Source organism: Nansenia antarctica (genome assembly GCF_963989245.1).
Source record: "Nansenia antarctica genome assembly, chromosome: 2".
Taxonomy (NCBI): Eukaryota; Metazoa; Chordata; class Actinopteri; order Argentiniformes; family Microstomatidae; genus Nansenia; species Nansenia antarctica.
Genome location: NC_137675.1, coordinates 69,811,571 through 69,827,124, shown reverse-complemented (window position 1 = coordinate 69,827,124; position 15,554 = coordinate 69,811,571). Strand labels below are relative to the sequence as shown.

The following is a 15,554-nucleotide window of genomic DNA, read 5'->3' as shown; positions in this document are numbered from 1 at the left end:
TGGCAAAGGGGTGGCAAGCAGATATTTTAGTGTGGCCATCATTTTGATAAGTGGCTATCTTAATGTCTTACATTTATGTATATTTATCATCCCTTACAGCCTGTTCTACATATAGAACTAGTGTGCATGTGTACAGGTTTCTCTCTCATCCAGTAAATTATTACAAAGACATAGGTTTGTGGGAGAAAAAAACATTTTATTATCTCTTTCATTCTGAGACAATAAACAAGGAACATGAACAATGCGCGCTGAACTTGATCGTCAGAACAAACAAGAATGAGAGGTTTCATGTCCAAGCAAGACCTTGAAAAACTCATCCATGCATTTGTTTGGAGTAGACTTGAGTAGTGTAGTCTACTAACAGGCCTATCTAAAGGAGCTGTTCGTAAATTGCAGCTCATCCAAAACACCGCTGCTAGGGTCCTAACAAAAACAAAGAACTTTGAACACATTACACCAATCCTGAGATCCCTGCACTGGCTACCAGTCTCTCAGAGAATTGAATTCAAAATCCTCCTAATTACATACAAATCACAAAATGGTCTTGGACCAAAATACATATCAGATCTCCTCCCACCCTATATTCCCGCAAGGTCCCTTAGGTCAGCTGAGACTAATCAGCTAATCATTCCAAGAGTAAAAACAAAACACAGTGCAGCAGCTTTCACGCTGCTGCTTGCTCCTGGAACAAACTCCCTGAAGAAATCAAACAGGCCCAAACCTTAAAATATTTAAATCTAAGCTAAAAACCTTCATGTTTTGCAGCAGTTATGATTAAACACAAACACTTATATCAATGTATTTTTTCCATTAACTATTGTCTTATTAAATGTTTTATCTATTTACTTCTTATATTTGCTTTTATTCATTGTAAAAAAAAAAAAACATCTTACTATGCTCCTCTTGCTGTATTTTTAAATAATGTAAAGCACTTTGAATTGCCCCTGTTGTATAAGTGCTATACAAATAAACTTGCCTTGCCACAAAATCTGCTATTAAAAAAATAAATAATAAAAAAATACAAATAAATACATTTACAAAAGCTGAATGCGACGATTGCTATGCTGTGCAGCAAATCGCTTCACAAACTCATCCAAATTCAGAGCTTTTGCACGTTTAGACTCAATGCTGAGAACTGCAATACTTAATCTATTCTCTGCCATGTCTTTTAAGAGTTGAAAAACTCCTCTCACATGCTGCACTGGTGACCGGCAATACTACAGCTATTTTACATAATCTGAACATCTCCAAGAAAACCGTCTTGTATGGATCCAAAAAATTAACTAATTCCATTAAACTGGAGGGACTTTGTTTTCCATTTGTTGCTTGTTGATCCAACAATCTTCTAATCTGCTGCAGTTCGTGTTTAAGGTGATCTACATTTGATCCATATGCATTTGCTAAAAGATTAACTGCCTCCTCATTCAAAAAGCTGCTGCTGGATGGATTCAGTGCCTGGATACCCTGCATGATGTGACAGTTAAAGCTAGAGAATCGTCTTTGCATTTCACCAATCATGCAATGACAGGATAAAATATTTTAGTTAGAAAATACTTTTTGCTGTCTGGTATTGTGTGCTGTCCTAGTGTAGACGTGATAACACTACCTTTAAGTTTCTTTGTTATCCGTCTTGCCCTAGTCTTGCGCTAGCTAACAGCTGACGTCTTCGCTTCATAACTCAGCAAATAACGTTACATTGATGAACAAAAAATCAATTAATTTACTAAACATATCCAATAGGTAATGAATTGTAAACGTAATAACATAATTAGTTAAAACCACATTTAACATTACCTGAACAGGCTCCACACGGCACAGCACCAGAAAGACAGCTCAGCCGGCAAATAGGCTAGGTGCACGATCTCCACTACTTCCTGAAAGGCACCTTGTATGAACATATCCTGTCTCTCTCTATTGGTTTAATTGATTAATCAGCTGTGCGGTAAACTGTTGGAACACACCTCTAGCCTATTCAAATCTCCCCGTGTGAAATAGGGTGCAACCATTTGAGACGGAGGGGTGGAACAGACAGTGAGTTTATTTTTCAAACTTGGAAATTTGAGAATTTTACACTGAATTCTGATTAAAAATAAAGATAAAGATCAAATAATAATAATACAACAAATTATATCAGTTGGTCTGTGTAACTGGGGTGGCAGGACTTTTTTCAAGGGTGGCAGCTGCCACCCCTTGCCACCCTGGTAGCTTCGCCACTGGCTATATAGGCTAAATAAAATGAAAACAGCAAGTAACAGGCACGTAACATCCATATGCTGTATAAATAAAGACTACCGAACAAGACACCGGAGCACTCATATCTGCGCGTTTGTCACAGGGTGCCAGTCACCCTGTTCCTCTGCAATAAACGCAGAGATTGTATGAGCGCCCCGGCGTCAGTCCAATGGAAGCGTCAAGCACAGCCTTTCCATAGAAATACATCGCTCCCTGTCTAACGTTATATATCTAACGTTACATGTTTTAAGGCTGATCTGTGCAGGATAGTGTCGCATTTACCCCCGTTGAGCTGTATAGCGGCACTTATTAAAGTGAAGTGCTCTTATGACGCTTAACTCCTCCTACTGTCCCGGCTCGCTCCAGGTCTGTTGAGTATAATGGAGAAGCGTTTCTGAAAATACGGTACGGGTAAGATACAAAAGTGTGCCGTCCTGTGCCGTCCCGGTCTGGTCAATGGAAAAGAGCCATATGTTAACCTTTACATTCTCAATTCCCCTTCCAGGACACCATCCGATTTTAAATCTATCTGGTCTCCTAATTCAATGAGGGAGGATTGTCCACAGTACTTCCAGTCAGAGTCAAAAATCCAGCCCCACTCTGCCTTTCCGCCAAACCATGTTTATTCTGAGCCTTTCGATAAAGCACAAGGACAGTGAATGAACAGAGATTCTGAAGAGTGTTATCAGCGTTTCAATGGCGTTGACAACAGTGAGCAGTGGCTCTTTTCTTCCATGCAAGATGTCAACAAGCTGGCCAGCAATATCCAGGCTTTAATGGTGGGTGAGCAGCAGGACAACTCATGTGGCAGGGAGCCCCAGAGCAGTAGTGCGCACAGCACTCAAACCATAGAGTTCAAAAAGGAGCTGGGAGGGGAGCTTGGAGCAGTGCAAAGAGAGACCCAGAAAGGACCCTACTCCCACTCCATGAACCTGAGCCTGAGTCAGTATGCTCCCCATCACAGCCAACAGAACCAGATGCAAAATAAACCCTGTCACGTGCCGATGAACTACGTGCCGATGAACTACAACTCCAGATCATCATTCCCTTATGGCATTCCCCTCATGAACCCGAGTGACTTGTTGCCAGACAGTGACTTTGCAGGTTTCAACCCGTACTCCAATGACCTGATGAGGTCTGGTGAAGAGGGTATGTATCCTGGGATGACAGGGATCAGGTCCCCAAGGATGATGAAGAACAGAGAGTCCATGAGTCTCCACGTCTACTTGGAGGAGTGTTCTGAGCAATTGAAGGTCTTGGAGAAGGAGAGGAGGGAGGTGAGCATTGAGAATATGAGCCCAATGTTATGAGTGTGGAAAGAAGACAACATTAGGGTTAGGCTTAAAGGGGAAATCCTAAATTCAAACAACAAAGCAGTCACCCTTTGGTGAACAGCTGAGGGAACTACCAATCCCAGATGTCCAAATGAGTAGTACATCTCTGCTCATGTCACCACTGTATATTACTGCTCATGTCACCACTGTATATTACATCTCTGCTCATGTCACCACTGTATATTACATGCTTATATATCTAAGCATACTATGTTTTGTATATATGGTTTGACTGTTTGGTGTAACATTTTCTTTATATGTTTTCTGTTTTAGACAGTGATCATCCTTATCAAGAGCTTTCCAGGAAAACGGATTGCAGCTGTGAGCAGCATTGCCCATCCCAAGATCCCAATAGACCCTTCAAGATTCGACTGTCTCATAGTGGACCAGTTAAGAGAACAGGCCAGGGTGAGATTTCAAGTTATTGTCTTTTAAATTGTCTATAGTCACACAAAATAGGATATTTATGTACATAACAGCTGCTGTGTGAGATTGACACCCATCTACTGTAGTAAAGCAAGTGTTTCAAATTAATTTGCGGTCATACCTTTACCTGTAGTATTAATTGTTTTATTACATCTTAGGTGGTGAGCCTTCTGGGTAAAATGGAGCGTGTGAGCAGCTACCCCCTCCATGCCAACATTTCCTCAGCTTTGGACAGACACCGACAGGCTATTTACTTTACCAAAGCCAGACGCGAAGCGGAATTTGTCAACACGTTCAACAGGCAGGAGGACAGAGGTAATTCAACACTACCATGTAATAAATGAGCCACTTCCTTTAGTTTTTTTTAAGCTCATCCTGCATTTATCAATGATGTCTTCCAATATTATATTATTCCACAAACCTGACGATTTGTGATTCAATTGCGCCCTCTATATTCTTTCCTGGGAAGGTTGCACAACTATCTTTTTTGCCTTCATGTATTATTGATGGGCAGCTTGCTCAGTTCTAATAAAAAGGCCTACAACAGGAAGGTGTTAAATGACAGGTTTTGTCTGCCTATTTTGTGATAGACAAAGTCCAGCTGCTTGCCACAGCAGTGAGGGACCTCTGTACAACCACAAGGGAGTCCCGCACTGCCCTGTGGTGTGCCCTACAGATGAGCCTTCCCAAATCCACCATTGAGAAGCTGGACGAGCAAGGAGACAGTGAGGCCGGGAACTTTTTTGTGACAATTTAATTAGTGTCATATCTCAAAGAATGGGAAGCTTGTAAAGCCAGAATATTATTTACACTATTTATGACATGACAGTCTGTTGAATGTTTTCTTGTTTTACTTATTTATTCAAATGTAATTTGATATTCTGTTCTCAGTATATTTCTTAAGAATAACTAATTGTGAATCATAAGTAATAATTGCATTTTCCTAAATTGAGTGAACATAGTAATGGAAACAATTTTAATCAATCGTCAACTTTTAAAGGTTTGAGTGTTTTGTCTAACCTGAAATTCAACACAGTAATTTTGTTGTTTCGGTCAGGAATTTGAACATGTATTGATTGTTGCCCTTGTTTGATGTTATTCTTATTTTGAAATAGATTATATTAATGTCAATCACACTACTAGCTAATTCCCAAGTTACAGAATATGAACACCAACATTTTAACAACAACATTTTATTGATGACCACTATCAATGAAGTATTACAGATACTATATGACAGGAATAAAAGGTTCAAACTCCTGTATTTTAAGGTTCCTGTTTGAAATTAATGTTTCATGAAAATTGCCTTTTATGTATTTAGTTTTTTCTCTCGTTAAAAATATAAAATAAATAAAATAAAGCACCAGTCTTGAAAATGGTATTTGTTTATTTGAAAAGATGCTATAAATGAACCCCATTGTTGTTTGAACAATCATTGTACATGGTATAATTGAGGTTTAACCATCATTTTGTTAGTATTCTCGAAAAAGAGTGCATAGACAAGTAAAAAGGGGGCGAAACTAAATGTATTAAAAATGTGTGAGCCTTTGGTGAAACCATCCCAAATGGTGTACATTATGTACTCACTGGTGCGATTGAATGTATTTCCAAGTCGCACAGAAATATATTCACTCGCAAATGCGACCAAAACAGTCGCACTGTCGAGCCCTGACATAGATTAAATACATTTTGCAAGGCATTGGCACTTATTGTATAGCAGCAGCTCCATGTTTGAGTGAGTTATGAAGTTACAAATCCATAGGTTATTTCTTCCGTCCACATTATTATCTCCATTAAATGCAATGGTTGTACTAACTGTATGCCATCAAAACATTTTCCAGGGCAGAATATCACTGACCAGGCAAAGGGCCTCCAGGATACATCTTTTGATTTTATAATTATTTCATTTTCCAGGTGTCTCTCTGTTGACAGAGGTTTGTTGTAAAGTCAGAAGAATCTGTTCATACACATATTTAAGAATTCTGCAATTGTATTTCAACACAGTAGGCTTACTGACAGGTTACAGGCAAGAGCTTGTGCAGGTTAGCAATTGCTAGTGGAGGAGACTACTATATCATATTTTTTCCCCAGCAGTTTGCCATTGAGCTGCTACTGCTTTCATATTCAGTTGAGGCAGGACTATATGTATTCCATAGACAACACTTGGTTTATTCACCACACATGGATACTTAAATCATATGGAAAAGTATTTAGAAAACAAATGCGGGGTAAAACATTTCAGGCATTAAGTTCATGTTCTAATGATGTCATGTTAATGTAATTAACAAGGGATAGGCATCAATAGATGTCAACATGTGTTGTCCAATAATGAAACATTTAATGTGACAATATCCAAAGTGTAATTTTTGTGTTTCATCTTTTGCGTTCCCCTTTCTGTGTGCGCTTCTTCTCCTTTTCTTGCCTATCCTGTTTGGCTAGTTTGTCCTTCTCGCGCTGCATCTTGTCTGTTTCCTTCTTCTTCTGGGAGTCGTCACGGGCTTGGTCCCGCTGCTGCTTCTTCCGGTTCAGCACTTCCTCCACATTAGTATTCTTGAACAGGGCTGATTCTTACAGTGAAGGAGCTTCACATTACACCCCAACTGATTGTCTAATATGTGCTTTAAGACATAACTATTGCCTGGATAGAAACAATGAGTCAGTCGTCTTAAAATACATTGTTACCTGATAGATGTAAACCAGGTGAGGTTACTTATCCTAGTAATAATTGTATTACAGCCATATCACTACGCACCACTAAAATGGTAGCCTAACTTCTAACCTTGAGAGCATAGTAAAATAGTTGGGATAGAAAGGATACATTTCTCATTTGGCAGACCAGCTCCGCCTGATGGCTCCTCTTCTTCAGCTTCAGTGTTGATGTCAAGGAAATGGACATGGTGCAACTCATTGCGGTCCCATAAGAACACTGCAGGCATCATTAACAGGACACCATATGGCATTTACATGATTAAGAAGGGGCAAAACACTGTACACAAACAACCAAAACAATGGCAAAACACCGAACAAGGACAGTAAAGCCTTGAGCCAAGGATATTCCTCATCAGCTGAGATGTTGGCATATTGAGCCAGGAGGGCTTCTTTTCTCTTCTTGGACTCCTCAGACACCACCTCCTGTTTCACCACAATCTTGGCTTGTTTCTCTATCATGCTAGCTATGGCCTGGACATCAGCTGCAGAGAGGGAGACAGAAATTAACCATTTTAACACAAATCATTGATTTCATGAACAAGTGAGGGTAATGACCAGTGGCGGCTGGTGATAAAATGTTTGGGTGGGGCACAGGTTATGGGGGCATGCTCCACGGGGAAGAATATCAACTTTAAAATCTGGATTTACAGTCGATTTTAGCATGAGAATATATACAGTACCGTATTTTCCGGACTATAAGTCGCGGTTTTTTTCATACTTTGGCTGGTCCTGCGACTTATAGTCAGGTGCGACTTATATATCAATAATTCATAATCTCTGACTGACATGAACTGACATACGGTAATCTCTGACTGACATGAACCAAGGAGTAACTTCCGCTAGCGCCTCATACACGATAGAATAGCCATTATACTTGACAATGTGGACATTAAACACGACATGTGGACATTAAACATGATGTTATGGACCTTATACACAATGTTATGGACTTTATAAACGATATTAAAGTCATTTATTCCTTCCAGAGACTGTTCTATGTTGCTAAGTTACCCCCGCGAGGCTATTTTGCTACTTCCGCTAGCGCCACATACGCGATAGAATATCCATTATACTCGACAATGTGGACATTAAACACGACAATGTGGACATTAAACATGATATTATGGACCTTATACACGATATTATGAACGTTATACACGATATTAAAGTCATTTATTACCTTTCAGAGGCTGTTCAATGTTGCATTGTTTGTAGGCCGCCCTTCATCCTAACTACTTCCGTTTTTCACCAAGCTATCTTTGTCATGGCCTTATACACGATAAATAGTCGTTACACTCGACAATGTGGACATTAAGCACTATATTATGAACGGTATACACGCTATTATGAACGTTATACACGATATTAAAGTCATTTATTACCTTTCAGAGGCTGTTCCATCCTGTTTGCTTGCTCCCGCGACGCCATTTTGCTAACCTTCGTTAGCAACGCGCTAGCTAGCCCTGGCTTTACACTCGATAATTTAAGTATTTCTAACCTTTCAGAAGAAGTTTTAACGTGAATTATGTCCTTCCTGGGCTTACAAATCCTCTCATGTCTCTTCACAGTGCCAGACTAGAGTCAAGCTCAACAGGGTCTTCTTTCCCCGCTGATTCCGCCAAGCCCGTTCCCTTGAACCATGCGACTTATAGTCCAGTGCGACTTATATGTGGTTTTTTCCTCTTCATGACCCATTTTTGGCCTGCTGCGACTTATACTCGGGTGCGACTTATAGTCCGGAAAATACGGTATATAACTTAATTATTTTTATATATAACTTATTAAAGGGCAAACTGCAAACACAACACAAATATAATGCACAACAACTGACAAATCAACTGGAATAGTGTTTGTTAGCAGAGTAGACCTAATGTTAACAGAATGGACTTATTCTTTGTCTATCTGTGCAGCGGTAAGGTGAATAATTCTAGTAGTACTGTCCAGACAGTTGTCTTGTTTAGCCATTCAACTAGGCATTATTTATTCAATGGAGAAAGACATGGAACACAATGCAATTGTGATAATAAATGTGTTCTTTGTTACTTCTTTAATTAAATTAAAGTGTACCTTTCTATTATCATACAATATTTCCTTGAACATGTAAACTCTATAATCATACAGTTGTCTTTCTATTAGTTGTCTCTGTCATACTGAACTGTTTGTTATCATCTTGAACTATCTCTGTTGCTCACCTCACCTCAGTTCTGTCTCTATTGCTCTCCTCTCCTGTTGTCTGTCTCTCTGTTGCTCTCCTCTCCTGTTGTCTGTCTCTCTGTTGCTCTCCTCTCCTGTTGTCTGTCTCTCTGTTGCTCTCCTCTCCTGTTGTCTGTCCGAATATCGGTTGTTAAGTCGCGACGTGTTTCCGGGTCCAAAGTTGGCTGAGGCGCTGTCTTCGAAATGCCATAATAATAATTCATTATATTTGTATAGCGCTTTTCCGAGGCTCAAATACCCTGACAATATGGGGAAAACGGGAAAGTGCTGTGTCCCTTGTTGTATGAATAGATCCGAGTCTTAAAAAAACGATTAAACTGTCATTCTACCGCTGTAGTACACTGGTACGGAGAATTTCTGGTTTGAACCCGGAAATTGCAAAACGTCACGTTTGACGTCAGACTTAACAACCGGATATTCAGGGCTCTCAAGTCTCACGCATTATTTATTTTTTTACTACCCCTAGTGGTAGTGGCCCTAGGCTGCAGCCTAGGTAAGCCTATAATCTGCGCATGCTCGGGGCGCATTTTTTGCGCCCCGACCGAGAAATAGGAGACAGACAATTGGAGCGCTGCTACAGCTCACGTGTAAGCCAAAAGTATTTGGACTGCCATAGACTGCCATTCGGCCGGTGCCCCGACTCCTCCCCTATGTATTTTCACAGTGAATTTTACACACACACACAGATAACATGTTTATTGTATTGGAGGATTTTTAATGAATGCTGATAGGCGCCGACAGAATATCAGCCGCATTTTATGAATAAACAATGTTTATTTAAAAAAAATATTTTACAAGTAGCAACTACGAAGTGGGGCTGCGTTGGAAGGTGGGGGCGGCGCCCTAGCGTCCTCTATTGACCAGCCGCCACTGGTAATGACACATGTAGTTTTATGTCCATTGCCAAAGTAATTGGCCACTTACATGAATAGACAGTTTGAGTAATTAGTTGCATTTTCTGTCTTTTTCTACTAAGCCTTCAAGTGCACTTCTACCCAAAAATATATTTCATTGTCTAGTTATAATCTAATGAACGTTATCTTTAGTGATACTGGTCGACATACCATCGATGTTGCTCTTCGCTGCAGACCGGGCACAGGTCTCGATGGTCCAATGCCTGATGATCTCACTGCAAACATCTTCAAGTTTGTCATCCTCCTGCGCAAAGAAGACCGATAATATGAATTTAGTACCTTTCATTTATTAAACAACTTAAGGGTTTAATCAGGAATCACCACGACCAAATCCACCAAAAACAGTCAATGTATCAGCTGACAGCCCACTAAGCTAGGCAGAGTCTCCGTCCTGCCATCCCCCCTACACAACAAGCTAATAATAGAGTGGGGCTGGCTATTACTTAGCGGAGTATTCCTCGCCAAATATGGTTACAATCAGTACAACAATTACTTGTTTATAAGTAATGCACCGGACCGGACAGAATGGAGATAACGTTCTCTGTCCAGGTGCAGGTTAGGTTTGGAGGCATTCAAACTTGCTTAGTAAAGTCGAGTTGGGTCGCCACAGGCAGCGTGTGTGAACTAACTGATGACAAGTCAGCCAATGAATGTGCGTCCAAGCAAGCGCATGTTTATTAGCACATTTCTGAAAACATCAGCAATGTGGCATCGTGTGTTCAGCTATCTCAATGTCGACAATCATAGTTAGAGAGATAGATAGATAGATATATATATGCAACATTCTCAAGTATCTTTTACTGACACTAGACTAGTTCGATCGTGGCAAGTGGCGACCTGTTTTAGCTAGTTCAGCTAAACAAGGCACGGCCAGTGCATATTCACCAGAAACGCTGACAGTATTCCTTGCAGTACATCTACTTTCTCCTCATCGCTCTCCTCCTCTTGTAGGACTCCTAATATATACGCTCCATACACTTCGCGATCCACCTCCAAGGCATCTAACCGATCATTTAGCCAGTTTTCAAACTCCCCGGCGTGTGTCACGGGCGCAGCCATCTTGGCCTTACGGGGTCTTTCTGACACCTTGCGGACGGTCCGTGTGGATTGCCTGTTTTTGAGCAACAGTCAATAGTGAAGTTTCTGAAACTTAAAACGTGTGCATTGTCGTAGACACATTTAACAAAGCGCTGTCTGATATGGAGACTGCTTTCTTTAGATTAACGCCATAGTATAGAAAATCTCTGACCATCCACATGCAGTGCAGAGGAGTGAGTAGCGGGTATATTACCACTAGGTGGAGGCAGAGACCGTTTTACTCATTCTTTCTGGCTAGTCTTTGGTAGAAGTGGGACACAAGACATAATAATTGATTTGCTAGTTGTTGCTCTTCTTTTGAGATACCGGTCATAACTCAATGATGTTGACTTAATTGTATTCTGCTTATCTGCCAGGACTGAACCAGTTGAGCCTAGATGGAGCTGTAGGTTTGTTTTCATACCCAACGCCTCTTTATTTGAATGATCAACTGTACACCTCATCCAGATATGCTGAAAATATGCAGTAGACTTAAACAGAGATGTGCATGAAGGCGTAGGCTACTCTACGGTAAAATATCTCCCTATATGGCTATCATGCTCTGAGGCGATTGTCAGCCACACAGGTGAAGTTTGTCATGGGGGCAATGTCTGTAAAATACAGGAGGAACAAGACTTTAGAACAGGATCCAAACAGGCAGAGACGTACACAGAGACACACACAGCATGAACAATAATACTAGAATCCGAACAAAAACAGGAGGACAAAAAAAAAAAAGCAAAAAAAAATGTGCAGACCCCACTGAAAGTACAGTAGCCATAATGTGTTGTCACAGGTGGTCTTCAGGTTGTTCAGGACCCCTGTAGACAAGGAGTCAGGAAGTGTGCACTATTTCCTGCTTTGAGTGATCTCAATAGTTCTCTGCTGATAACAACACTGCAGCTGTTTGAATAGCCTACATTATGGAGGGTTTCCGTGCGGCCTCAGCCTGCATCCAGGGAGGACTGTTTGGGGTATCGGTTGCCACTCTCTCCTCCCTCACTGCTCTTGTGTAATGGTTTCACACGTCGCTGCGCTGGCCTTGCAGTAATGAAGTGTGAAGCTGCTGCCATGCCATGCCGTGTAACAACACTCTATTTTGGTGTAGGCCTACTGCCTCATAGCATATTTAGTGAAATCCTGACAAACTGTTTAAGTTGAGCATGTAAGGGGCGGTAGGCTACAAGCACATGCTCTCAAACACAGCCCTAACACTTTTTTTTTAACAAGTTATGGCCCGGCCCCCCTCAGGTCCTTGGGCTTCAGCCCTGTTAAGTCAGGGCCGTTGTGCTGGCATTTCTACTGGTGTACTGTATGTATTGTTAAAGGAAAACAAAGTCAAGATAGATTTAGAGAGTAAGTATGAGTGAGAGCGAAAGGAAAAGGAAGATAGATTTTGTGTGTGTGTGTGTGTGTGTGTGTGTGTGTGTTATAGAAAGAGAGTGAAAGAGAGAGGAGGGAAGAAGTGAGATATTTAGACTGGCATGACAACAGACTGGCTCAGTCCCAGTCATATCTCAGGCATAGGGGCTAGGGTCGACCCATAAAGCCGCTCTCCCCAGTACTGTGTAGCTTTAGGATGCCTGTCCTATTTTTATCGAGGGGCTGTGGATTAATGCAAAGTGACGAGGGCCGGGAGGCCTGAGTGGGTGGGCATCCACATGCTCGGCTCCACAGGCAACCCTCCCTTCGCACACAAACACACAGGCGCACACGCACACACACACACACACACACACACACACACACACACACACACACACACACACACTCCTATCTTCATTTCCAAACTCCACCAGCTTGAATATAGCCCTACGGTCTCAATCTGCAATGTCCTCTCTGTCAACATCTCCTCTGTCCCAGTGACAATGTGACAGAGCACACCAGCCCCAAGACGAATCAACACTCTATTGACATCATTGAAAAAACACATAGAAAAAGGCAGGCACGACTCTCCTCAAGATGATATGCATGGCCATGCAATGTTATGTTGATAATTGAAACCCCTGGTAAAACTGGGGGGGAAATGGAGATGACCAGGTTGGGGACCATGTTTCTTGTGATGTTTTGGAATATGTAATATGCAGACTGACCCTGGTTACCTCTGATATCTGTTTCTCAGTTGTAGATTGATCTGAATGACACTAGTTTGTGAGCTTATTGTTAGTTGTTCTTTTATTCCATTCCTTCTTTCAATCCAGTTCCTCCTTCCCCAGCCGTAGAGGCCACCGAGAGACAGTAATGCCTGTTGAGTCATCCCCATCCTGTAGCTTAGTGCTCTTGAGCAAAGAGGAGAAAGCATTCCTATAACTTTGAGACTGAGGGAGTTATTTTCCAGTGTGTGATGATGAGGGCAGTTGTTAGTTGTTAGGCTAGTTGTTGTGTGGATATGAGGTTGAGTGTGGTGGTGGCTGATGAGGTCCTCCCCCATATTCCCTGGAGAGACCCGGCTGTCGGTCCTTACAGCTAGCTCTTTAGACTGAATCACGGCAATTAAAACCTCACCACATGAGCGCGGAAAGGGGTAATGAATATGCAACGCAATTTCAGTGTTGTCCATGGAGACCGCACTTTGGGTTCTGAGGTTTCTTTTCTCCAAATCGTCGGAAAGCACAAAGACCGGTTGACAGCAGTTTTTTTCCCCTTCACCGTTTGCTGTGTGTGACTCTCCTAATGGTGGCCCAGAGGTTTTCAAAATGCGAAGCCCAGACTTTCCAGGTTGGTGAACTTAAATGACCTTCCACTGTGAGGAGAAACTTTTTTTGTCGTGGTTTTGGCAGCCTGCCTTGTTCACTGTGCCAGCTCCTGCCTCTCCCGAGTTGGGGTTTGAGGGGAAGGGGCTGAGTGGACACGTCTAGACAGCCAAGTGGAGGAGGGCAAATATTTAGCCCTGCTACTTTAGGAGGGGATCCAGGTCTCCTCCCATTGCTGGGGTGTGCCTCTATGCCACGGATCAGACCATGTCCCTGGGCCTCTCCCTCTGGTGCTCCTCACTCGGTATTCAGGGTCACGGATCTCATTTCTGGGATAATATTTCAAGCAGGCCACAGATGGGGAATTAAATTGAAGACCTGGCTTGGTAGGGGACATAGTGGATGGGTGGGAGAGGGGGGAGGGGCTCAGAGAGAGAGAGAGAGAGAGAGAGAGAGAGAGAGAGAGAGAGAGAGAGAGAGACAGAGAGAGAGAGAGAGACAGAGAGAGAGAGAGAGAGAGACAGAGAGAGAGAGAGAGAGAGAGAGAGAGAGACAGAGAGAGAGAGAGAGAGAGAGAGAGAGAGAGAGAGAGAGAGAGAGAGAGAGAGAGAGAGAGAGAGAAGGAAGGGAAAGGTAAGAGGTAGTTGTGTTTAGATTGTGGTTAGGTGTTTTTGAAGATTTTTTGGGGGGGAATACAAATACCTCCCATATTCACACTCTCAGTTTCTGGATGTGAAAAACCGATGTTTCCCAAGCCAAAAACACATTGTTATGCAAGCGTGAACACACACACGCCGACTCTTTATAGCGTTGATTTTGTTTGAACAGTAAGTTATTGAATTCCTTCTGCTCATGCTGTATCCCCCCCCCCCCCCCTCTAAAAAGACACCATCTGATAGACAGGGTCATGGTGACACCTCAGAGTCACTGCGGCTGTTTACATGCAGGCTCAAATATTTACCCAGATGTGTTGCAGATCAGAGCTTTGTCTCTGGAGCTTTGCCTTTGCTATCTTTAGCTTCACATCATTTTAATTGATAAGGTTCAATATCGGATAGATTGAAAAAAAAAATGGCTGTCTAATCTGGTTTCACAAACGGGAGGAAAATATATTTGGGCTTTCTAGTAACAATTCAGCAGATTTATACCGATAAAGGTACTCTATCCACCCTTAGGCTAGTCACAGACACACTCTCCCCTCTCAACCCCTTTCTAGTTAGACAGATCTGCAAACACACTGTAGGAGAGGGAGTATGGGGAGGGGCAGGTGGGACGTACCAAAGGGTCCACAGGGTGAGTGTACTCTGTTTGTGTTCTGTGTCAGCGCTGTCGCGTCTGCTCCTGGGCTCAGTCAACCCCACTCTACTGGTGGCCGTCAGTCACACGCTCTCACACACAGACAGCGCGGCGCAGTCTCACGCCACCTGTGTTCTCAGAGATTTTATGTGAGATGATCTGTCTCGACGGTCTCGGCCTTCTCTTCGCCTCCTCTGACCTTTATAGAGAGCCAATATTAAAAAAGAGTGTTCTCTCCAGTGGGTGGAAGTTAATCACTCTCTTTTTTCAACTTAATGGTCGATGATCTAAAAAAGAAAACCTTGTTTTAAAATGGCCCCTTTATTAGTATAGGCTACTAATTTGGCGGTAGGTTAATGTGTGTGTGTGTGTGTGTGTGTGTGTGTGTGTGTGTGTGTGTGTGTGTGTGTGTGTTAAAAAAGAAAGTGTGGACATCTTTACCTGACTGTGTGGGAGCCTGATTCCATTTTCGATGTTCAAGTTTGGTAATATTGACTTGGATGACATAGTCAACTCAATTACTGCTTATTAGTTGCAAAACTAGCAATGACAGCATTTAGGGAAAACATCTTATATTTCCTCCCACCTAGACTCCCACCTCATCTTAATTGTCCCCGTCAGGATGTAATTGCATGTGGACTGGTATTGACGGCACAGCA

The 15,554-nt window shown here is 42.1% G+C and overlaps 1 protein-coding gene across 1 annotated transcript; it reads right to left on the bottom strand.

The window, feature by feature from the left end:
* Window positions 1-5,375: 5,375 nt before the first annotated feature.
* Window positions 5,376-10,903, bottom strand: ccdc43 (coiled-coil domain containing 43). The gene is made up of 5 exons (XM_080524529.1): window positions 10,715-10,903; window positions 9,980-10,073; window positions 7,048-7,183; window positions 6,811-6,863; window positions 5,376-6,553 (listed from the first exon to the last, which is right to left on the bottom strand). Exons 1-5 carry the CDS (start codon window positions 10,886-10,888, stop codon window positions 6,366-6,368), a joined length of 645 nt encoding a protein of 214 aa, XP_080380655.1. The 5' UTR covers window positions 10,889-10,903; the 3' UTR covers window positions 5,376-6,365.
* Between the last annotated feature and the right edge of the window lie 4,651 nt (window positions 10,904-15,554).